This window comes from Calliphora vicina, chromosome 4 (assembly GCF_958450345.1).
Source record: "Calliphora vicina chromosome 4, idCalVici1.1, whole genome shotgun sequence".
Classification (NCBI taxonomy): domain Eukaryota; kingdom Metazoa; phylum Arthropoda; class Insecta; order Diptera; family Calliphoridae; genus Calliphora; species Calliphora vicina.
The window spans coordinates 3646976-3672714 of NC_088783.1; the positions used below are offsets into that span (position 1 = coordinate 3646976).

Genomic DNA, 25739 nt, shown 5'->3' on the forward strand with positions numbered 1-25739 from the left:
CTACGTTAATCCGGAAGTCTAAATGCTCTCCTACGTCTGACTTTTCAAATCAATATATCGGGTAATTTTCAGGACCGAATATAGCACTCTTATTTATTTTTTATTATATTTTAAAGACACATTCCGGTTCAATTCCGTGAGTTAAATTTTCTTGATTTATTTTTCAATTACATACCTCAAATAAATAAATATCTCCTTAAAAAATATTACATTTATAGAAATGATACCAAATTTTAATGTTTTTTCCTCTCTTAATTTTTATATATTAAATGTTCTTCAAATTTCAAAACAATCGGTTCAGTTCTTTAAAAATCGTTTATTAAAGAAATAAAACAGGGTCTTATAGCTTCGATTGGAACGGAATTCAGTAACAGGAGTTATAATAAAAATATTTCTAATATTAATGTATTCTATATGGAATTCTTTTTAGAATAAGTCTTCATATTTAAGTCTTCTTAAAATGTGTCCATTTCAACTATTCATCTTTGTAGATATTCACTTATAAAATATTAGTAATTATACCCTTCACCTTCGTGATTATACCCTTCACCACAATATAATTTTCCGACCCTATAAAGTATATATATTCTGGATCCTTATAGATAGCGATTAAGCCATATCCCCTGTCTGTCCGCCTGTCTGTTGAAATCAATTTTCTGAAGACTCCAGATATCTTCGGGATCCAAATCTTCAATAATTCTGTCAGACATGCTTTCGAGAAGATTCATATTTGAAAACAACAAAATCGGTCCACAAATGGCTGAGATATGAGGAAAACCTCGATTTTTTACCTATTTTTACCTATATCTGGATTACTAAGCCATTAGTATAGACAATATGGATATCTAATGATAGATATTTCAAAGACTTTTGCAACGACGTATATAATACCATAGTACAATGGGTCAAAATCGGAAAATAATATTTTTAACCCCATTTTTTTTTTCACCAAAAAATCACAAATTTGGAATAAAAAATAAATTTTGTTTACCTAAAACTATTTAAAATCTGTATTTTGAAGTATAATTTGGTGAAGGGTATATAAGATTCGGCACAGCCGAATATAGCTCTCTTACTTCTTTTCTCTTAGAATTGTCTTGTATTTACCCTTGATACTATGGGGAAAACATTCAGAAAGGATAACAACTCTACATTTTACAGTTTCAAATAGTTTTAATATTTAACATTCTTTGATTAAATATAAATCAATAAAGTTATTTAGTTCACTATTAAACCTTACAATTCCGCTCATTTTTACAAATCCACAACATAACGATTACTGCTGTTTGATCCTATCGAATAGTAACTGTTTTCTGTAAATAGATGAAAATGTATGTTAAAAATTGAATTGAATACTGTGAACAATTCATAACTGACCTTCATCACTATCGAAAGAGTAGAAATGTTCATCGTCCCGTGCCATGCTGCGACGATTTCTGCGTGCACCAAGATGTTCGGAATCTTTTCGATTTGTTAACGGTGTGACTTCTGTAGATCCGACAACACTCGATGGAAATGCTAAAGGTGAACCGTATACAGAACTTGGTTGACTGAAATTCGAATTGACATCTAGACAATTTGAAGATATGGAAATGCTGGGGATTGTCGTAGTATTTCCACAATTATCCAGTGTAAGTTGTGAGGCGGCCTTGCGTGATAGTGATGTGTGAATTTCTAGGTTCGCTGTGGAAATGTCATTGTTGTTTGGAATATCGACCGAATCTATGGAAAATGATTTCTGCATTCTCGGAAGATTGGTTGGTGTCATATCTCTAATTTTATCCCTTTGTTTTATGGGCAATAATTGCATTAAGTCCTCTTCATCGCTGTAATCATCTGATTCGTAGGTTATTAAAGGTTTTCGAGGTATAATTTTGGGTCTTTGTTTAATACCTTCGGGTTCGAAGCGTGATATAAGTTTATTGACTTTGCCAACGTCTTCCGGATTTACTTGTTCATTGTAGGCAAGACGTAGTGAAGCAGTTTTTACTAATGGTTTAGAGATTCGTGTCGTAGGAGGATTGCGATCTGGTATTTTTGGTGGTGGTGGTGGTGAAGTTGTTGGTGTCGGTCTCTTAGGTGGCAAAGGTGGCTTTGTTGTGGGCATTGTTGGTGGAGGTAGCGACGGACAATCTAAAGAAGGAAGATCTATAGAATACTGGCTAGAAATTAGTTGGCTTATTGATGGTTTTCTCTCGGGCAAAGGTGGTGGTGTTGATGCTATAGATGGTGGTGGTGAAGGTGTTTTTGAGGGTGGTCGATCCACTTCAATTTGATCGTCTTCACTATCTTGGAAGTCTTCGTCGTCATCACTTTCCTCACCACTATCGATAGCATCTTTATCATCTAAATTTCCTGTAAGACTTTCTCGGCTGTTGCCGAAAGGCTTAGACTTTAATTCCGGTTCCAGTTTTATAGCTTCATACGTTTTAGGCTCCTGAGTATGCACAGATATTTGCGTAAGTCTAGATGAATTCTCATTGTCAGGGTTTTCTAATTCCTCACTATTTTGCTGTTGAGGATGCGTAGACATTTTCGTAACATTAGATGAAATGCCATTGTCCTGAATATATAATTCTTCATCCTTAGTTTCTCGAGGATGTACAGATATTTGCGTAAATCTTGATGAATTGTCATCATTTGGATTTTGTAATTCCTCACTTTTAGATTCTTGAGGATGTACAGATATTTTCGTAACTCTAGATGAATTGTCATCGTCTGGATATTCTAATTCCTCACTACTTTCACGTTCGTAATTATCAATATTTCGAAGAATTTCTAAATTTGTAGGCTCCTCCTTTTCTACGGCAACAACAGGAGTATTTTCCGTGTCTATTGTGACAACATTAGCATTTTTCTTTTCTAGTTGAGCAACAGGTATTTCATTTTCATTTTCTATTTTAACAACAGGAGTATTTTTCAATTCATCATCAAAATCTTCAAAAGCACACAAAACTCCGCCTTGTTTCTTTTGCATTTCGAACAAGTCAATGCTCTTAGTTTTATAAAGATTCTCGTCTGTATTTCCTTTTTGAATCTTCCAAGGATCTTCGTTTTCGTGTACACTATTTAGAACTGCAGTTGATGGACCTTTGGGTATATCTTTAATCCAAGAGTCATCGGAACTGGAGTCGATGGAATGTTTCCGTGAGTGTCCTCTTGAATTGGTTGAGTCCCTGGAAAGTTTTCGTTGTGAAGGTGGAGTCACTTCCAAAAAGGTTGCTACCATATCTTGATTTGGTATCCAATCATCTGGTTTCGTATCTGGTGTAGATTGCTCTGGCGAATCTGGTGGTAATTCAGTAATAATAGGTGATGTCGTCGTATGAGATATGGGACGCGTTACAGCTATAATTAGTGTAGATTCAAAAACATCAGAGTTATCCTGATGTAGAAGAACTCTGGGCAAATCTTCATCATAATCTGTCAAATCATCTGATAATATGGGTTTCGTAGTCCAAACAGCTGTGGCTGTAGGCACCGAAATCAGTTGAGATTCGGCGAGAGATTTTGTAATAAATTTGTGGTTATCAATATCATCATCGTCATCCTCTTCTTCAGAACTATTATGGAAGTATGGTCGAGGAATAGGTGGGGGAGGTCTCGGAATACTTTTCACTGCCGGTTTGGTGATGGTGTTCTGTTGATCGACCTCTATATCCTCCTCTTCAGATTGCGGCTTATCTGGTTTGTTTTTACCTTCATTTTCTTGTTTCTTCTTAAAGTACTTTTTAGTGTCAGATATTTTTTTCATAGTTATCTGAGGCACTTGACTAGCGACTACTACACCTTTCTCTAACTGGAACTTGGCTCTAGCTGCTAAACTCTCCTTATATGTTTCTCCACCTTCCTCGTCATCATCGGGATCATCAATACTGTCGCGCTTACGTGATCTTATATGTTTTAGTTTCTTCATCAGAGATCCGACAGGTTTTTCCTGTTTCTGAGGAGAAGTAGCTTCATCCCCATCGTCAATGTCAGGGTTATGTGGATCGGCCTTTTTCCTAAAGCTCTTTCTCCAATCCTGTAACTTATTTGTAATTTTATGCATTGGAGACTCGTTGTTCTCATTGTCTTCTGGATTCTTATTAACATTGTCGATGGAACGGAATCGTTTAAGGCGTTCTGTAAATTGTTGGCTTTTCGATAGTTTCGCTTTGCTATCCGAATTGGCATCTTCATTTTCCGATTCGGCTCCTGAATGCATTGACATTTGTTGTGGTAGTCTAACAGACTTTTGCATTCTTTTGAAATTCTGTTTGAGAGTGTCAAATGGCTTATCGGATTTTGTAGTAGCATTTTCCTCAGATTGTTGTGGACTTAGAGGAGCTCTACGTTTCTTTTCTGACACTGCATTGGTTTCGTCCCCTTCTGATTTCTGATTAGTTAAATGGCTCACACGCTCCCTAATACTCTTCGACTTGCGAGGGTTTTGTTGTAAATCAGTAGACTTTTCAGGAGATTTGTGTTTTTTTATATCGTACAGTGTACTAGTATTGGGTTTTATTTTCTTAGGTGTGGCCACTTCCTCCACGTCCAATTCAATGTTGTCATCTGTGCCAACATCGTCGTTTTCTTCGTCATCTAATTCTTCCTCTAGCGACATGTTAAGCGGTGTACGCGAAGGGGGAGGTGGAGGACGATCTCTAGAAAATGTATTTGTAGACCTTCGAGAGCTTTGTCGTGAATTGGTAAACTTTTGAGAAGATTGGTGTTTTTTGCTATCACGAAGAGAACTTGAATTAGGTTTTATTACTGGTGCATCCACATCTACCACATCTAACTCAATGTCACCATCGTCGTCGTCATCATCAGCGCCATCATCCTCCAATGACATGCTAAGAGGCGTCTTACGGACTCTAGAAAATCTGGTTGAAGCAATGCCGGGTTTTCGAGTTGGCGGCGATGATTCCATACCACTTTCATCACCACTTTGCTCGCTTAATGTTTTCGGATTTTTCTTTTCTGGCTCAATGCTTTGCTGTGGAGAGCTTGCTGGACTATCATCGATATACGATTCTTCAGATTTTTGTTTGGAAATCTTAAATTGAAATTTGTAATTATCGGCTATTTCGTTATCTCTTTTTTGCTGCACTCTTTCTTCCCGCCTGCGGTCTTCGTCGAAGCTCTGAATATAGTCGGTTATTTCGATTTTGTCTGTATGGACCACAGTCCGTTTAGCAAATAAATGTTTCAGTTTGAATTCCGTAACATCCTTGTAGCCCTTTTGCAACTTTTCTCCAAATGACATTTTAACATTTTGTTCAGATTGTCCCTGGAATTCCTGTGTAAAAGATGTTGTCCTCATTGGGCTTATGGGACGTGATGAACGCATCTCAAAATTATGAGCCAATGGAGAAGGATAGTCGTCTATGCCACCTGCACTGCGATAGGAATTCTCATAATCGTCACCATTTTGTGATTTCCACTTTTTTGAACCTCCTCCACCGCCACCACCTGTTTGGTCCATTAACGAGGATATTGTAGAGATTCGAGTTGGCGTTCGATTAATAAATCCTGACGGAGGTATATTTTCAGAATTTGATGGCATGCGCTTTGAAGAGGAACGTCGTGAATCCGAGCTGACATCTTCCCGTGAACTGCGAAAAATTTTACGAGACTTGAGTTTTGACATTGACTTTGGTAATTTCATTTGTGGTAGAGGTGGAATTTTAGCTGAAATAGCAAAATACGAATTAATATCATGTTCTACACTTGTTAATTAATTGCAATTAACAACATTTATTTAAAGGGTTTCTTTAAACGTGACATTACATTCAAAAATAAAAGAAATAACTTTTTATTTTGATGTACATATATCGATTTTCTATAGTACATTTGTGTGGGTTTCTGCTACACTAACCTCGTATTGCATCCACATCAACTTTGGAACATAAATTACGCAAATCCATTTAAATTTTTTTTTTTTAAATTTATTCCTTCCGTCTGATGATTTACTGATAACTTTTTCTCAATTGTTTTGTAAAGTTTACTTCATTTTCTTTTCATTTGTTGAGGTTTCAATTAGCATTATTGAAATATTTAAAATTATTATTAAAATAATATTAGCAAAACTATACCGATTGTATTAATACTACCGTTCTGTAACGAATCTAAGAACATTTTACGAGTTGCAAGCAGAGAAAAATTGCACAGTAGTGTTGTGCCCCTAGGTTCTATGTTGTTTTCGCGTTAGTGTGTTTTTCAAATGCATTTTTGGATTTCCTTTTTCGGCATCTAATACTAATTGAATTAACATGTTTGTTCTTTTTCACTTGCTCTCCTTTTACATTGCATTTTACATTTGAGATTTCTTTTGTTTCTTTTTTTTTATTATTTTATTTTCTAGAGCATTTTCTTACTGTAATTTTTTAATTTTTCACACAAATATGTGAAGAATATGGAAAAAGGAGGTAGCGAACGACGAGCGGACAAGTCGTTGGAATTTAATTTAAATTATTACGTTACATTATTTACTCGTTTACAATTATATGTATGTTTACAATCATTGATACAAGCGTAGGTGGAAGTAGCTCTAAAGGGGGGCAATTAAGGGGGGATTAAGCAGTATATCCAATCTTCTATCAATCTATAGCAATTTTGTGTAGGTTCTCAGCAGATATCCCTTATGTTTATCAATTGTTTTCCGAAAATGTTAAATATTTTATAGTTGACCTTTCAAAATTGCCGCCTCTGTGTGCAAAGTATCCACAATAAGTGTATAACATCAACAGAGTCACAGTCTACACGCGTACATATGTCTAGAGCAACAAATGTGTTTCACATAATACAAATTGCGGTTACTTTGACCATTTCTTACACCTTTCAGATATCAAACACCCCACACCCCTACAATATGTTGTGTTATCATGCATCCAAGCAAAAAATAAATAAATAAATGTATTGTCGGTCGGTCAATCGGCCGCATTATAAAACCATAGATAGAAAATAAAATCATTAAAGTAAATAAGTAGTTTTCCTTTTAAGTTTAGTTGACTTGTACACATTTTCTTTACAATTTAAATTAATACATTTCTTTCATTTCTCTTTCTTTTCAGAATCAACTTTTAACCAACGTACGTTTTTTATTCTTTTTTTTTTTTGTTTCAGATTTTCAACAAAATCTTTATGTTTATGTGTATAAAGTTTAAAGTAAAACTAATAAATAAATAAAAGTGAAAGTAAAATTTAACAAAAAAAAAAAAACGACATTCCAATAACTTTTAAATCCCCCCTCATTTAAGGAAGGGGTTTCGTTTTAAAACCTCTTTAGTTAAGGAACGCAAGTTCTTCACACACAACAAAACACACACAAATTTGACAAAATGGGGCGGCAGTCGTCTAGTACGCTGGCCGTCGTCCTGCTGGTTGCTGTTTTAGGCACCACAACGGCAATGGGTAAGTAGATAGTTACATATTTTGATTTATTTATTTGTTTGTTTCAATTTAAAAGTAAAATCTACTATGTATATGAAAATGCAAGTCACGTCTCAGTCTGCTGCATAAAATCATTAGTAGCCAAACTTTTTATAACCACCAGCTATAATATGGGGGTATATTGGGTTTGTTATTCTGTTTGTAACACATCAGCAACTTACAAAAGTATATGTTTACTGGATCCTTATAAAATTCTATGAATACAGATCAATAATGCTATGTATTGAAAATGGACAAAATCCATGAATTTGTCTGTCAAACACAAAATGTTGCCATCAAAATTTTTACCATTTTTTAGAGCTTACCCATACATCCTACTACTATTTCATTAACTCAAACGAACTTCAAATACAATAACAAGAAAAGCTGTTTAAAAAGTGCTGTCTTTCTAACTTTTTAATACAATTGAGTTTGAAACGTGTAGCATATTTTCGGGGTTTTAGGGCAACTTTATTTGAAAATAACACATTATACGCTTACCAAACTACATTTTAGAAAAGAATAAATGCATTATTTATGTCTGAAAATAAAACGCCATAATTAAAATGCGATAGGGTCTAAAACTACAGAGAGATTCCCGGGAATCGGAAAAATTTGTTTCTACATTCCTGGGTACCCGGCTATTCCCGAAATATATAACAATACTGTAAATTTGGAATATTATAGCAATATTTCATATAAAATCTTAGTGTTATAATCATTATATATAGAACTTCGTATTAATTAATTCAATTTGAGCTTCATTCATTCAAATCTTAATCCGTAATTAAAAAATGTCAGCCTTTCATTCCATAAATCCATTCACAATATATAATTCTTTAGCGACGATAGACCAGTCGATAGTGTGCTGAACGCTTAATCTGAGGGTTGCGGTTTCGATTACCGCCAGAGACTCTGGGTTGTGTTTGTTTTTACAAAAAATAAAAAAAAGTTTAATAACAGAATTTATTCAAACTTTGAATGATTAAATTTTTGTTGATTCAAATCTACCACAAATTGAGTTGAAATGTTTTTTCTTCATTCAGTTTTATTTACAAAATGAATTGAAAAACACTTTCTTAAGGCTTTTAGTAAAAATCCCGGGAATCGGGTAGTGAAAAATTGACAAAATTCACGGGAAATTTGTCCCGGGAATTTTGAGGCAAAAACATGAAATATTTCTTGATGATGCGGAAATGAGGCAATAAAATAGATTGCACTAAAATGTTCTAATAAATTAGCAGAAATATTTGGGAACACATTGGGAAAACGGACATGGTTAATTCCAAAGACAATGTGTTGTAGTATTCTTATTTCTGTTCTCACTTTTCTCATATTTAAATATGCGTAATCAAAATAATTTTGAAAATTTTAGTTAAAAATTAGTAAATTTGTAAATGATCAATCAATCCTTAACAATATTACATTTCTGTAACTTTTAAATCCTTTTGACCACATTCATATTTTTTACATTGCAGATACAAACCTAAAAATCAATGCAACATTTTCATTATATTGTTTTCAAGGGTTTTGGCTTGTTTTTTGCAATTCTAAAAGATGTCGTCTTTTTTGTGGGTGGGCAATTTTTTCAATTTCCTTTGTTATACTTTTTCGTTTCCGACCTTTCATTTTTTTTTTTGGGTAAAATGGGATTTGATTGATTTTTGTCCTTTGAATTGAATAATTGTATGGTGCACAGTGGGGCCGATACTGTACGATTACGCTCTAATAACATTGTTAAAAATATAGTAAAATTAAAGCACAAGTGATGCAAAAAGGGTCAACATTGTTGATCACTTCGGTTACGTCGGATACAAATTTTGTCGAATATTTTGAATACATTTGAGGATCCGCAGAACAAAAGTTACCTTTTCGAATTTTTTAAAAATTGATTTTTTGGTATTCTTATAATATTAGGGTTGAAATCTTCTAGAAAAAAATCAATTTCCCAAAATTTCCAAAAAATTACCTTTTGTTCTCCGGCTCCTCATATATCCTTACCATAAAAAGCAATCGTAAGACGAAGAAATATTTAAAAATATCAAGCTAACACAACTACTGAAATTCACTGCAATCTAGATATTTACACAGAAGCTAAAATTAATCACTAGAATCTTATAGAAACCTGTTTTTTATGCTGAAACGGAACCTAATATTTGGCTTAATCCGTATTAAACCAAAACTATTTCAATGTAATATTAATTAATTTCCGAAATTATTAGAGCATGTTTCAGGTAATTTTTATGTGCCCAGCAGAACCCACTTTATATTCATCTGGTTTTTTCCTATTGAACAGAGGGAACAGTGTTTCTGAATGCTTAGACATTATTTACAATAAGATATACATTTTTTTATTTTATTTGTTATATTGAAAACTTTAATATTCCAATGACTAAATGTTTAATGCCTAATCAGAAAAGAAATTTAATAAAATTAATTTTTGTTAAAGTCGACTTTATTTTAAAATAAAACCTTTGATTTTTACGCAACATAAAAAAGCTTTTTCAAACACATACATTGAAATAATTGAAAATAAATAACAAAAAGAAAATTTCAGAAAAATAAAGACTAAAATCACATACAATTTCAAAACAAAATGCTTAAACCAATTTTTAAATTCTATCTGAAATTTAAAAATTGATTTTTTACTTTTGTGGTTAGGCTGAATGTTTTCTTATTTTTATAAAAGTTTCTTTATTAGCCAAATTTTGCCCGATTACCGAAAACTTGTAGTAGGCCGATTTATTGACTAATCCGAAAGCTAATTTTTGCTTCATTCGGACTTTATTAATCATCTGTATCAATAGCTGTTTTAGCATATTTTGAAATTCATGTTTCCACATATTCTTAATAAAATAAATAAATAAAATTGAGTTATTGTTTTAAGCAACACTAAGATTTCTAATCATTTTTCCTATGTTACACAATTACATAGTTTTTTGTGTTGAAATTTTATATTTTTTAAAGTAATATTCACCAAGTTCCTTCGTCTATGATGGGTATTGAGTGAAAAAAGATGCTTTCTTACACACAACAAATTTTATATTTAACCTACACATGTCAATAGATTTAGATCGTCTAAAAATACACAACCACTTTTTCCCTTTGCTCCAATTAATAGGAGATTCCAACCGTTTGATGCAAAATTTCATACAAACATACACACATATCGTCAGCTAAAATGCCAACGGGTGAAACTTAAATTTCAATAATTTTATGGAAAAATAAATAAAAAATATTTTTGCAATTTTTATTAATGTTTTTAAAAAATGCACCTGTTATTATTAGCTTATTCAAATCTTAGTAACTTACGCCCTTTGGCATTTTAGGTGTCGATATGCATACTCACATAGTTGCAGCATTTAGTGTATTTTTGTTTGTTTTTGTTTTTTGACTTGTGCAACATAATATTAAATTGGATTTATAGCCGCACCATCTGCAGCGACTGATTTACCCAGTACCATTGCCAAACATCTCCAACATAATCGACGTCGTCGTCATCCACAGCCTCTATTCATCTTTGGCAATAGTAATTTTTTTTTTCAACTTTTGTGGGTCTGTGTTGTCTGTCCGTTTTTTATTTAATCTATTTTTTAGTTTCTCATTGAATTTCATAGATTTCTGATGCACTTTAGAAAATTAGTCTATTGTGTATTGTGTGATATAGTCGTCGTCTACCTTGTTTTTTTTTTACTTATTTATTTTTTTATATTGACTATATGAATGAACACAGTTTTCCCCAAATACCTCCATTTCACATGTAGACAAATGTAGTTTTTTTTTGAAGCCAAATCTTTTCAAGTCCTATGATTTAAAGAGTTTGCTGATCAAACCAAGTATACTTTACTTTCATATGTATCTCTTTATGCATGAGTTTTCTACATGTGTATTTATTATTTCATAGAGAAATTTTAAATAAATTTTTCTACACAGTTTTATTTACTTTAGGCTATAATTTTTCTTCTCAGAATTGTTATGAAAAAAATTATCACAAGTACTTAAATTGGTATCTATTGTTAATATGTTTTTGTACAATATAATAAATAAAGATGAAAATCGAAAATATTAGGTGGGTGAATAGGTAATGTCGTAAGCTGCAAGAAATTATTTTATTGCACCCATTTGAAAGTACATACTCATATTCGACCGAATATTCTATTTGGAATTTCGAAATCGAAATTTTTATAAAACAAAAACATAAGAAGATTATGGAATTTTAAAGGAGAAACTAATTTTGAATATCAGAACCATAGAATAAACGCATAGAACGGAAGGAGAGCGACAAAAATTATTCTCTTTTCACACAAACGGCTAATACAAAAACAAAATACATGCAATACATTCTTATGAATTAGGTTTTTGGCTCTCAGTTACCTATCTAGTTGTTGTCTATGAGAAAGTAAAATTTAGAAAGATTGTAGCCTAAAAACGTTTATCTTCAAAATAAAGAATCAAGATGGGATTTAGAAAAAATCTATCATGTAAATGAGACGAAATGTGCTCTAAAATTAAAAATTATTTCGAATATAGATAGTACATATATTGAAAAAGTTTCGGTTTGTTTCGGGTAATCACGAAATTTTCGGAAATTATTTAACCGGTTTAAGACTAAAAATACCGGTTTTGAGCAGACTCCAGCTAGCAAGTAAGCTCAATTGACAGAAAATGGTTGTAAATTTTTCAATAAAATATTCGGATTTGATCGATATTTGGCATAATCCGAAACGAAATATTCAGTCGAACTCAAAAAATTGCTAGTTTTTTTTTAAAGGGACTTGTTAAGTAAAACTCATTCAAATATCATTGAAAAGGGTTTGAATTATCAATTACAATAGATACCTTTTTAATTTTCTAAAATACCTTAACCTTCGCTTTACTAATACAAACCCGGGTGACCATTATATATTTAGTAGTTTAATAATTTTTTAATTCTGTTTCGATTTAAATGAAATTAACCCTCACTGAACAAATTTTAGTGATCTGTAGATTTTATTAAAATCATTTTAAACTTTTTATGAGTTTTTTTTTGATTTTTTAAAGTTTTGTTCGTCGCATATATGTATGTATAAAAGTGCAGTACCACCCGGGTGGGTGGGTATTGGTAAACCATGTACATAAAAAAACCTTTGGTAATGCGAAGGTTAATGTCAATATTAATATAAGGATTTATTATCAAAAATCGGAGTAGTAGGCATTCGGCCGTGCGGAAGGGTTACAAGAAAAAATCGACATTCTAAAATAAAGGAGTTCAGAAAAACAATTCAATTCCATAAGAAAGAAAAAAAAAGAAATTAAAAGAACTATGTTCTATGCCCTTCACCAAAATATTATTTTTAAAATAAAAATTTTAAATAATTTTTTTTCTTAAATTAAAAAAAAAAAAATTATTTATTTTTTAATTTTTGAAATGTTATTTTTTTTTAAAAAAAATATTTTTTTTAATTTATTAGTGAACAATTTTTTTCTTGAAAAAATTCGGTTTAAAAAATGTCTTTCCCAATTTTGATCCATTGTAGATTCGACTTACTATGGCGTTATATACGTTTTTGTAAAGGTCTTTGAAATATCTAAAATTTATTCGAAATAAAGACACATAAACCTACAGTTATATTTTTTTAAAGCTTAATAAATTAGTATAACATATTAACATACGTTGTTTCATTTAAAAGTTACGTTCGCTTTAATCCGTACCGATTTTAAGTGGCCACTTCTTTATAACGATCTAGAATATATTTTGTTTTTGGGGTCGCAAATATAAAATGTAGAAATTACAACGGAATGACAAACTTATTATACCCTTGCCACTCATGGTGAAGAGTATAAATAAAAAAAACGCTTTTTAGTGTTGGAAATTTAAGCAATTTGAATTTCTTTTTTTGAAAATTAATTATTTTAATTTTTTGTTTTTTTATTATTATTAATTTTCAGTTAATTCACCGCCTCGCATTATCAAACAACCGCCCACAGATGAACTTCTTTTTAAAGTTGCTCAACAAAATAAAGAAAGTGATAAACCCTTCATCATCGAATGTGAAGCAGAAGGACAACCTGATCCAACGTAAGTCAAAATTAATATACATATTTTTTTATTATACAAATCAATGAAATATTGGAAATAATGTATTTAATTTAATGAATGTATTAAAGTCTTTAAAATAGTTTTGCTTTAAATAGAAGAATACAATATAAAACTTCACCATTTCCAAATGTATTTCAAATGTTTATAATTTAAGAAAATTTCAATTATATTTCAGAAATTTGAATTTTTTTTTTTCAGAATTTTAAGAAAATTCCAATTATATTTCAGAAATACATATCTAATTGTATTACAGAATTTTCTATTTGTATTTCAGAAACTTCCAATAGAAATACAAATGGATATTTCTGAAATATAATTGCAAATTTCTAAAACATAATTGGAATCTTCTGAAATTCAATTGCAAATTTCTGAAATATAATTGGAAATGGTTTAGAAATTATAATATACAATATTTGCCAAGAAAGAATAAAAAAGTGAAAATCTCTTGTATTAATTTGGGTTAAATAATCCTCATAAATTGTGAACAATTTAACAGAAAATAGAAAATAATTATGTGTGTCTTTTTGATGGCGCTTTAAATTTTAGTTCACACCAAAATAGATTCAATCTAAAAATACGAACACAATTTTGAGTAAACGAATTTTCTTAAATAAATTTCAACAAGCATAAATTTGTAATAAATCATGCTGCTGCTGCTCATTTAACAAGACTTTATTTTGTAGTTCTTTAACAATTTCCACATTGCAACATTTTGCTGTTATTCTATTTAGATACATATGTTCTGCTTTGAGTCACGCACCATGTTATTTAGAGTTTTTACAAATATTATTATTTTTTTTTCTCTTGTTTTCCGAGAAAATTCTTAATTATGAGATCATTTTACCATGATACATTTTCGTAAGACGTCATAAAATATTTTTGCAATATTTTACAAAACGTTGTTGTTAATTTCTTCACATTTAGTTGCTAAATAAACATTCAAAATTATATTTTAATTCTTTTTAGTGAAATTTTGAAATTAAATCAATAAAAACACTAAATTAACTTAGTTTTTCCTTAAAGTTTTCTTTATTTCACTTTAAGTTATTTTTGTTGTTATGGTTGTGATGTAAAATGACACATCAGCTGCACAACAGTATTTTTTTTTTTGTTTTTCTCTTGTCTGTCTGCTCTTTCATGTTCTTTGTGATGCAACATTCTGCTTTATGCTCGCAGTGGCCGGGTCTCTTCTGTCTGTTCAGTTGTTGTGTCTCGATAGTGTGAATGTTGTAACATTTCCTTGGCTTAATGATGTTGAATTTAGTATCGCATTACGTACAATGTATGCAACAACATCTCTAGGTATCTGATTTGTCTCATACATATTGTAAATAGATGCACTGAAAGATTTCTATTGCAAAAGTTTTAATTTGTTTACAAGTCGGGGTAACTGTGCAACATTTAGCAAGAGGATTTTCATGTTCATGGTTTGTTAAAATAAGATAATTCATAAGCAGACAAGGTTTATTAATCCGTTTTAGAAAATTTTAAGAAATTTGGAGTCGATTGTTAGATATTTTGTTATAAGATCATTTTTTAAATATTTTAAATTGTATTAATATTAAAAAGTTTTATTACAATTTCTTTAAGTGTATTTGAATTTGTGTAGCAAATTTTCTTTAAGAAAGTTACTTGCAGCTAGAAACAAGTGGTGGGTCTAAAACTGATTATTATTTTATTACATTTGTATGTGATTAAGTCGAAAGGAAACAGAAATGTCTGTTCGGCAAAAGTATGTATAACAAGTGGCATTTCGATAGACAACATCTGACACAGGGGCAAAGACAGTGCAAAAGCACTAACCTAAAGTCTCTACATTTCAGACACACTGTAACGTACCACATACGATTCTCAAGTGCTTTAAATTAAGTACATTTTATTACTTATAATACTCTAGCCGCAAATACACAGGCGGCGTATCAATGTAAAAAATGATGTGAGAATAAAATGTGGACTAAAGTAAACAATTCTTTCTCTAAATACAACATATTAAATATACAGACATAAAACTATTTTCAAGTTTTTCAAAAAAAAATATAAAAAAAAACTCCTAATCTGATTGTAGAGTTTCATGGTCATGATCATTTTTAGATTTATGTTTATTAATAAAACTAAAAATCTTTCAAAAATGTATAAACTTCAAATTGAAAAAATTAAAAACAAAACAAAAATCTAGTTTTATTTAACATCATGAGAGCAAGTGTTTGAAAATCGTTATTTGAAAACGAGATAAACTGGATTTATTTTTTAAATTATTTCTATTTATTACTTACTACAAGTAGTTACGATTTTGTTTTCCTACAAAAGAACTACTTACACACAAAAGTATACAATTTAGTTTTAAACATGATCATATTATTTTATGAATAAATTTGTTGTTTGTAAATTTAGCAACGAGAATGTATTTGAAAATGAATGAATAAATAATAAATAAATAAAAAAAAGTAAATTAAAATGACACAAAAAACAAATACATAATAAACATAAAACGAAGGAACGCAAAGTAGAAACCAAAAGAAACGGCTAAAAATGAAGTCAGACTATTACGTAATGAAACTGAAAGACTAAAAGAATAAATAATAATAATAACTTATGATGCCATACTTTTTATAGTTGTAAGATGACAGCAGACAAAAGAATTGCAAATTAGTAACTTTTATTCTACTTCTACTTCTTTTTTTTTTTTGCTTTAGTAGTTTAACAAACGAAATACATTTTTTTAATTGTTTTAAAACATTATCCAATAAATGTTTCAGTTCCAGCTGGATTATTCTTTATACTGGGTATATGACTAAAAAAATGCGGTATTTACAATAGATGATGTATTTTTTGAACGCGGTTTTGATTTTAAATAACTTATGTGTCATTTTGAAGGGTACATATGTATCTGTCATTCTCACTTAATTATTGAATATTAAACTGTAAATAACAAAGTATTTTTAACTTCGAAAAAGTCGAATTTTGTGCCAACAAAGCATCATATGCGGGAAGTTTTGCTTTACTTCTTTAATTTGGAAAAAAAAAGTGACGCTGAAACACACCGATTGCTCACCAAAGCTTGAGGTGAATGTGTTTTATTGGTTTCAACTTGCTAGAGATGTTGTGTGAATTTCAGAAGTAGTGATTTTGTCACGAAAGACAAATATCGCCCAGATCAGTCAAAAACATTTGAAGAATTGAAGGCATTACTGCATGAAGATTGTTGTCAAACTCTACAAGAGCTAGCAAAATCATTGGGAGCTACTCAAACAGCAATTTCAAAACGTTTGCGATCAGCAGGATTCATCCAAAACCAGGGAAATTGGATACCATACGAATTAAGAACAGAGGCCTTGAATGACGATTTTGCATGTCCGAAAAAAGTTTTTAACACAATAAAAGAATATAATTTTTGAATCGAATCTTTACTTGCAATGAAAATGGATGCATTCCAATAACCCGAAGCAGAAGAGATAGTATGTGAAGCCCGGCCAACCAGCCGAATCGACACCAAAGCCAAATAACCATGACCCTAAGGTAATTCTCAGTATTTGGTGGGAGCTGCTGAAATCTGGCCAGACTATTACATGGAACCTGTATCTAACGCAACTGATGCGTCTGAAGTGAGCATTGGCCGAAAAACACCCAGAATATGAGGCCAGACATGAAACCGTAATATTCCATCATGACAACGCTCGGACCCCTGTTAAAAACTATTTCGAAAGAAGTGGTTGGGAAGTTTTGCCTCATTCGCCGTATAGTCCAGACCTTGTCCCGACGGAATACCATTTGTTTCGATCGATGCAGAACGATTTCTCTGTGATACGCTTCACTTTGGAACAGAGGCTTGAATCGTTCTTGGCCTCAAAAGAAGAGCATTTTTTTTTGGCTCGGAATCCATATGTTGCCAGAAAGATGAGTAAATGTCGTAGCTAATAACGTACAATGTACAAATGTTTCAAAGTAACAGCTAAAAATTTTAAAAAATTCCGCATTTTTAAGAACGAATCCGGCCAATGTCCGATACTCTGTTACAAAGTGATGCGTATCCCAGAGAAAAAGTTCTGCATCGATCGAAACGGGTGGGTTGAAGTCTGGACTATAGTGTTGTCATGATGGAATATTTGAGTTTTATGCCTGGGCGCATATTCTGCGCATTTTTCGACCTTCAAACGAATCAGTTGCATTTGGCATATGTTCCCTATGATGGTCTGGTTTGATTTCAGCTGGTCATAGTAGATATGATCCATTTGGTCCCACCAAACACAGAGCATTACCTTAGTGCCATGGATATTTGTCTGTGGTGTCAATTCGGCTAATTGGCCGGGCTTCACGTGCGATACTCTTCGGGTTATCGTAATGGATCCATTTTTCATCGCATAATGATTCGGTGCAAAACTGATTTTCTTTTATAACGTTCAAACACCATTCCGGATATGTAAAATCCTATTTCAAGGTCTCTAGGATTCAATTCGCGTGGTACCCAAATTCCCTGCTTTTGGATGAATCCTGCTGCTTGCAAACGTTTTAAAATTTGTTGATCATTGTCTTCCGGCGTTCACCACTTCTGAACCGCACAATTCATCTCTCGTACGTTTAAACTGATGGAACACAGTCACCATAAGCAGTGGTGAGCAAATGGGTGTGCTTTTTTCAAATTAAAGAAGTAAAACAAAACTTCCCGAATATGATGATACGAAGCAAATAAAACTTTGCTGTTTCAATACCAACCCAATATTAAATCAAAATATGACAATTTCTCTTTATCACGACTTTATTTCAAATAACAAGCGACCAAAGTATTTGGGAAGTAACATGACACAGTTTTTAACTAATATACTGTACAATTTTTTGTACATTTCTCATCTCCACCTAAAGCTCTTCCTATATCCGGTTTGCTGTTAGGAGTTGACCATTTATTACAATGTCTTCTATGTTATAACACATCCGCTGGTAGTTATTTTATTATATTTTCTTTTGGAATTTCTTATAATTTTCCATGTCATTTGCGTGTTTATTTTTCTTTTAGTCTTTCAGTGAAATTTTCCAATCAAAATCGTTTGTATCAATTACATTTTACATCAAAATACCATTATTCATTGTCAAATGCTAATGGACCATTATAAACATATTTAGAGATTGTCTGTCTGTCTGTCTCTACCACATAAATTTATTTTATGTGTCTTTTTTAATAAAGCTTTTTCTTTTGCACTTGTATATGGTTGGAAAGTTTATTAGATTTTTTGATGAGTTTGTAACGCAGTTGATTTATGCTTCCAGTTATAGGAGATCGCTACGATGAAAAGTGAAATAAATTAAAATTATTACACTTTTGCTTTTCTAAATAGAATTGATTTTATTGTATATTTTTAATATTTAATCAATTATTGTTTTTTACTTTTAACAATTTTAAAATAACCTCAGTTTTTGTTATATTTTGATAATAAATGTATAAAATACTGCTAAAATAAAACTCAATTGACCATAAATATGTATACGTTAAAATATATTTAATTTTATGTTTATCTTATAACATAAAAAACTTTTTATAATTTTGTTTCTACAAAAAAAAAACTATAAAGTGTTATTATCTATTCGTCTATGCTGCAGAGTTATTGTTTAACGATATTCACTACATATCTTCAAACCACGTTTATTTATAAGGAAAATTATGGCGATTATTAAGCTCAATTTCCTGATTTATGTTTTTCTCTTTTTCACGTTTAGTTTTTCTTTCTGTCTGTCCTGCTCTTTTATAATTTAGCAAAGATGGATGGATCTTTGGATTTAAACAGAAACGGATGTGTTACACACAACAAACAAACTGTATTTACCAGTATTTTTTTTTTTGTTTTAATTTCTTAACATGAAATTGTATTATGACTGGTTTTCTTAGTTAAATTAGTGTTAATTGGAATTGTCTGTTTTTTTTTTATATTATTTATTTTTAAACAGCATTTTAAAGTAGGCTGGTTTAATTTGTCTGATAAATGTTGATTTTAATTGTAGTCTATGCTACATCTTAAGGCAAAAAATAGCGAAAACATAATATAAATTAATAGACATGGTTAGACAAAGTTAATTGTTTGAATTTAAGAAAACACAACAAAGAGAGCTATATTCTGCTGTGCCGAATCTTATATACATATAATTCACCAAATTATATGTACTTCAAAATAAAAATTTTAAATATTTTTAGGTAAACAAAATTTATTTTTTTTTTCAAAAGTAAAAATTTAAAAAAAAAAAATTTTCGAATTTATTTTTTTTAAATTAATTTTTTTTTTACCCTTCACCTTCGTGAGAAGGTTATATAAGTTTGTCATTCCGTTTGTAATTTCCACAATATAATTTTCCGACCCTATAAAGTATATATATTCTGGATCCTTATAGATAGCGGAGTCGATTAAGCCATGTCCGTCTGTCTGTCCGTTGAAATCAACTTTCCGAAGCCACCAAATAACTTACACGATTCATACATCAATATGTCGAGAAAATCGGTCCACAAATGGCTGAGATATAAGGAAAAAACCAGGATAGCCTCGATTTTTGACCTACAGTGAGCCTTAAAAGTGAGTATACACTAAAAACTATTTGATTTTTTTAAGATAATAAAAATCCTAAAATTTATCTATAGATTAAAATTTAAAAGTTTCGGTTTGTTGGAGAATGGGCTGAAAAATAGATTCGGTTGTGAAAAAAAAAGATTTAAGTCGGACTATAATGATTTTCGTGACCTTAAAAAAAATCTAATAATTTTTGGTGTATACTCATTTTTGAGGCTCACTGTATATCTGGATTACTAAGTTATTAATATAGACAATATGGATATCTAATGATAGATATTTCAAAGACCTTTGCAACGACGTATATAAGACCCTAGTAAGTTGGTCATACAATGCGTCAAAATCGGAAAAAATATTTTTTAACCCGAATTTTTGTTCACCAAACTTTTTTTTCGGTAAATATTAAAAAAAATTGAAAAAACAACGAACATTTTTTTTAAATTTAAAAATAAAAAATCTAAACATTTTTTTTCCAAAAAAATGAAAAAAATAAATTTTGTTTACCTAAAAATATTTTAAATATCTAAAATTATTTTGAAGTATAATTTGGTGAAGGGTATATAAGAATCCGCACAGCCGAATATAGCTCTCTTACTTGTTTTTTTTTTTAAATATTTAGCGAAAAAAAATTTGTTGGTGAAAAAAAATTCGGGTTAACAAATATTTTTCCGATTTTGACCCATTGTAGGTGCAAATTAATATGGTCTTATATACGACGTTGCAAAGGTCTTTGAAATATCTATCATTAGATATCCATATTGTCTATATTAATGAAGGTTAAAACATGATTTCATACATACGAATTTGATTTAAATGAAGTTATCTGGTAGCTGCTGGCTCGTCCGAGTTTCTAACAGTTAACAATTCCGGTGACCGTTCCCGAACTGGTGATTTTATACTAAGTTTCTTATATTCTGCTTAAGAAATGGTTCAAATTAATCTAACCAATCGGATATTAGCTTTATAATGTGTTAAACTTGCCTCCATATTCTGTTTCAATGTTCTACATTGTTTTGTTTTCAACAACTAGATTACTGAACAGATTACGAGGAAGCTATAATAGCATCGATACATTTTAATGTATAAATAAGCAAGCAAAGTAATTAAGAAAAATTACAAACAACGTTTAATTATTTTTAGCAAAACTATGTTTTATGTAGATTGTTCTTTGAAATAAGAATATCATTTTCCAATGACATCTCTCAAAATTAATCCAGCAATGAGAAAACCGGAAAGACTGTTTTAAATCGATATCATATCTTGATAAAATTCATTTTATAAACATTAGCAAACCGTCTGCAAAGCAACTTAAATCTCAACAGTATTTTTATCTTTTCAACAAATTTGATTTGAAAAGAGAATAATATCTATATCATGTTTGTAATTTCAAGCTTCTATATAGAAGTAGTATGAGGAAAAAAGAAAACCTAGGTTGTTTACCGCAAAAGAAACCCCATTCCTCCCTCCCCCACTTTACTTTATGGATTAGATTAAACAAAAGCAACATAGCAAGAATCCAAACAAACAAAAAAACTACATGACAATTGCACTTGCATAGGATATTTCATTCATTTCACAATATAAAACAGATTGTAGTAAAAAAAAAAACCTATATTTGTTTTATATCCTTGTCCTCGTCTGTGGAGTATAAAATTGCAGCAGTACATTGCTCTTGGGAGTCTCGGTAGGAAAATGTGCTCTGAAACATTCAACATTTTTTTATTTTAATTTATCCGGTAGAGAAGAGCGAGCGCAGCAAATCATTGTATTACGAAATGGATTCCGTGTGTTGTAATGTTTCCTACTTTACTTTTTGTTTTTCATTACATTAAATGACAGTTTTTGTTTTGGTTACAACAGCGTAATTTCTGTCCCTTTTTACTACAATTTTAACTTGATTTTCCTGTAAATGTTTTACTTATTTCAAACAATTTAAGACTTTTTACTAAAAAACGTGCACAAGTTAAGAGGCTGAGAAATTAAATGATAAGCATATTATTTATACAATAATATAATATAAACAATTACAATCACTCACTATTATTTCTATGGTACTACGATTATATTCAATTTCTAAATGATCATTTTAATTGATGTCAAGTTCTTTTAGATCAATGTATGTATGCATGATTCACTACTAGAATATTTCCTTTTAGAGATGATGCTTCATTTCGTTTTTATTTCGTATAGAAAATATTTTTTCTTATACATATGATTCATATCTAGAATTTGTTTGTTTATAATGATAATATAAATTTTTCATTGAAAAAATACTAAAAAGTATTGAGAATAATGTGTATTACAGTCATTAGATCGCTTAGATTTTACTCGCATTTTACAAATATTTCATTGTATTTATTAGGAATGGCCTGCCAGAGAGAACCTTGTTTTAGCTTTTTCTTAGTTTTTTTTTATTTTTAAATTTAATTTAATATAAATAAACAATCAACTAAACTGTTTATAGTAAATTAAATAATTCACAGCAGGTATATAATTTAATTGGGACTACCATAACAATTTGTTGTTGAGGTTTATGAAAAACTCAAAAATAAATTGAATTTTCAAATAGAATTTTATCTAAAGAATAAAAATATTTCATAGATACATACTCGTATAAACAGAACAAATTTCAATGAAATCTTTGTAATGTGTGTTTAAATTAACTGGTGCTTTTGGACATTTCGCAGAAGTGTTTTCAAGAATTTTTTTATTTACTACAATAGTCTTGCGATCAAGCACAAACAATATTTCGGGAGTGATATAAAGATCTTCAAGACGGGAAACATTTTCCACCTTTGGAAAAAAATATAAAATATTCTTAACTAAATGAAAATGAATTGTTTGATGACAAATTTAGTACAATTGTAATTTTTAAGATCACAATTCAAAAGTGCGGCAGTAATCCAACTTATTAAAAAAAAAAAAACAAATAAGAGAGATATATTCGGCATCCTGAACCGTCCTTTGGCATCCCACGTGGATACACTATGAAACGTATTCGTTCTTGTGTTGAATCGGAATTTGCCCGTTTTTTACCAGGACTAAGACAGTCCAAACGATTCATCACCCTATCCAGACGTAGATCCCAGTCGTTGCTTTCGCTCGGAAAGGGTGATTTGAGGATATTTACTGGATTATTCACCGGACACTGTGGTTTGAAGTATCACCAATTTATGTTAGGTAACGTTGAGAATGAACAGTGCAAGTTTTTGTGGACTTCATGCCGAAACCTCTGAAGATGTTCTATGCGACTGCCCAATGCTGGCAATATGCAGAACTAAATGACTCGGAAGGGCCTTAATGGCCCCGGGGGACGTAATTGATCTGGACCAATTGAAAAGTAACCGGGAAAACTAAAGAAAAAAAGTTTTTTGTGGTGGAAAAATGGAAAAGATAAGATTAGTATCATATTTAGAATATTTTGGTACTAATTTTATTGATAACTGCTCAATAATTGCAAAATCTCTCCCAAATTCTTGTAACTTAATTTTTTTTTTACTTTTTGCCGAACTTTTTTACATGGCGAAGAACAGCTGATGCTGTTGTTGAGTTAATAACAGCTTCAGCTTGTTTTATATTTACAGTCGACTTTAACGTCAAAAATATACTTTAACTTGTCTATGGTAGACCTAAAGTCCACTCTTAAGTAAAGACGACTTTATTTCTATTAAAATATACTTTATTTCTGACTATGATTATGGGTCAATATTTTTAAAAATGGTATCAAAGATTTTCATAAATACGTTTGAATGAGCTTTAGAAAATATATTTAATTAAAACCGGTTAACCGTCTTAAAAAAACCTAATACTTAGCCTAAATATATTAGGATGAAAAAATCTAAGGCTGCACAAAAGATTCTTTGGGTCGCAATGCGTAGAGCCTCACTTAATTTTCGTCTGTGCGGAAACTTATACACTCTTAACCTATTGCACTTTAAAATAAAAATTTTAAATATTTTTAGTAAAAATTTATTTATAAAAGTTAATTTAAAAAAAAAAAAAAGCTTTTTAAATTTGTGAAAAAATGTTATAAAAAAATTCGGGGTAAAAAATATTTTTCCCCATTTTGACCTATTGTAGGTCCGACTTACTTTGGCCTTATATACGCCCTTGTAAAGGTCTTTGAAATATTTATTATTGGTTATCCATATTTTCTATATTAATGACTTAGTAATCAAATAATATATTTATGTATGAATCATGTATGTAAGTTATTTGGGGGCTACGGAAAGTTTTCAATTTCAATTTTCAACATTCAGACGGACATGGCTATCTATAACGACAAGTGATCCAAAAGCCATTGGTGAACATCCTCTAAGTAAATAATTCAGATAATACGAGTATATAGAGGCGTTGAAAAGTATGTTAATCAGTAATGTCTTATTATTATCAGGTTTTAGCTGACTATTTATTTATATAAATTTCTTTTTTTTACAATATTGTTTGGCTTAAGTTGATTTTCTATTCACACTCTAATTATATCTGTTGCATATTAATTTAATCAGGTTTAGATAAGTTTTTCTAATTATAAATCTTGTTTAATTGGAGTGAATTATTATTAATGCTGTAGTTTTTTTCTCTATTAAAAAATAAAATAAAAAATGTCAAGTTTTTACATTTTCTAAATGAAATGTTGACTGACATAAGAAGAAGTAATTGTAATACCGTTTTCATATTTTCTTTACTGTTTATCACTCTCTCATTCATTGGCAACAAATGCTATTAAACATTTTCGAAACAAGCCTGAGAAAGATCACTTAATTGAATTACCTAATTAATTACCAGTAAGTTGTTGTAGCATAGATACAAGACAAATTAAAGAGCATAAATTAAGGTTACATACAATAAGATATTTAAGTTAAAATTGGAATGACATAAAAAATAATTTTTTTTTTTATTTTTTAGTGAAACAAATTTTATGTCAAAAAATTTAGTTTTTGTGAAAAAATTCGGGTTAAAAAATATTTTTTCCCGATTTTGACCCATTGTATGCGACTTACTATGGCCTTATATACGTAAAGTTCTTTGAAATATCTATCATTAGATATCCATATTGTCTATATTAGTGACTTACTAATCCAGATATACATAGATCAAAAATCGATATCTCAGCCATTTGTGTTTGCCGATTTTCTCGACGGAGCTGGGTCTATAGCGGTTATTTATCATGTATGCAAGTTATTTACGGGCTACGGAAAGTTAATTTCAACATACAGACGGACATATTCTGGATCGCAACGATACAGAATATATATCCTTTGTTTGGTCGCAAATGAAAAATGTAGAAATTACAAACGGAATGGCAAACTTATACCCTCGCCACTCATGGCGAGTCAAGATCACAAATGGTCATGTGGCTTCAATATAATATAGTAGACATAATCATGTTATAGTTGTGCTACTATTATAATATGATCGTTGAAATATAATTATAATTATGTCATGTTTTCCAATTATAACAATGGATTAAATTTTGGTTAATAAAAATCATATTATGATCATATACGGACCATAAAATGATGGCAACCATAAACTGCAATCACAATATGACTCTGTTAGATTAGATTAGACTACAACCATGTTTTTCTTTACATGTAACTTTTCTTTTCGAAACTCGATATTATTTAAAACTTTTTATTGAAAATTTCATTAATTTTAGCCACAAATTAAACCAAAAAGGAAATGCGTTTAAGATGTAA

General features: G+C 30.5%; 2 protein-coding genes across 4 annotated transcripts in view; one reads left to right on the forward strand and one right to left on the reverse strand.

Moving 5' to 3' along the window:
• The window catches only part of Nrg (Neuroglian), a 112436-nt gene that overhangs the window by 34790 nt on the left and 51907 nt on the right, over window positions 1-25739 (forward strand). For all 3 annotated transcript variants that reach the window (XM_065510185.1, XM_065510188.1, XM_065510187.1), the window contains exons 2-3: window positions 7111-7398; window positions 13345-13474. In XM_065510185.1, the coding sequence (XP_065366257.1) occupies window positions 7326-7398; window positions 13345-13474 (203 nt within the window). In that variant the 5' untranslated portion in view covers window positions 7111-7325. The remainder of the gene's footprint in view (window positions 1-7110; window positions 7399-13344; window positions 13475-25739) is intronic.
• PIP82 lies at window positions 386-6136 on the reverse strand. Its single transcript, XM_065510074.1, has 3 exons — window positions 5864-6136; window positions 1378-5676; window positions 386-1313 (listed from the first exon to the last, which is right to left on the reverse strand). The coding sequence occupies exons 1-3, from the start codon at window positions 5910-5912 to the stop codon at window positions 1255-1257; spliced, it is 4407 nt and encodes a 1468-aa protein (XP_065366146.1). The 5' UTR covers window positions 5913-6136; the 3' UTR covers window positions 386-1254.

Bases quoted from the DNA above. Each gene is read 5' to 3' on its own strand.
- PIP82 (XM_065510074.1), bottom strand. From the start codon at position 5,912: ATGGATTTGCGTAATTTATGTTCCAAAGTTGATGTGGATGCAATACGA. The intron at 5,677-5,863 runs GTTAGTGTAGCA...TTGCTATTTCAG, and splicing joins TGATGTGGATGCAATACGAG to CTAAAATTCCACCTCTACCA. The intron at 1,314-1,377 runs GTCAGTTATGAA...ATCTATTTACAG, and splicing joins CTCTTTCGATAGTGATGAAG to AAAACAGTTACTATTCGATA.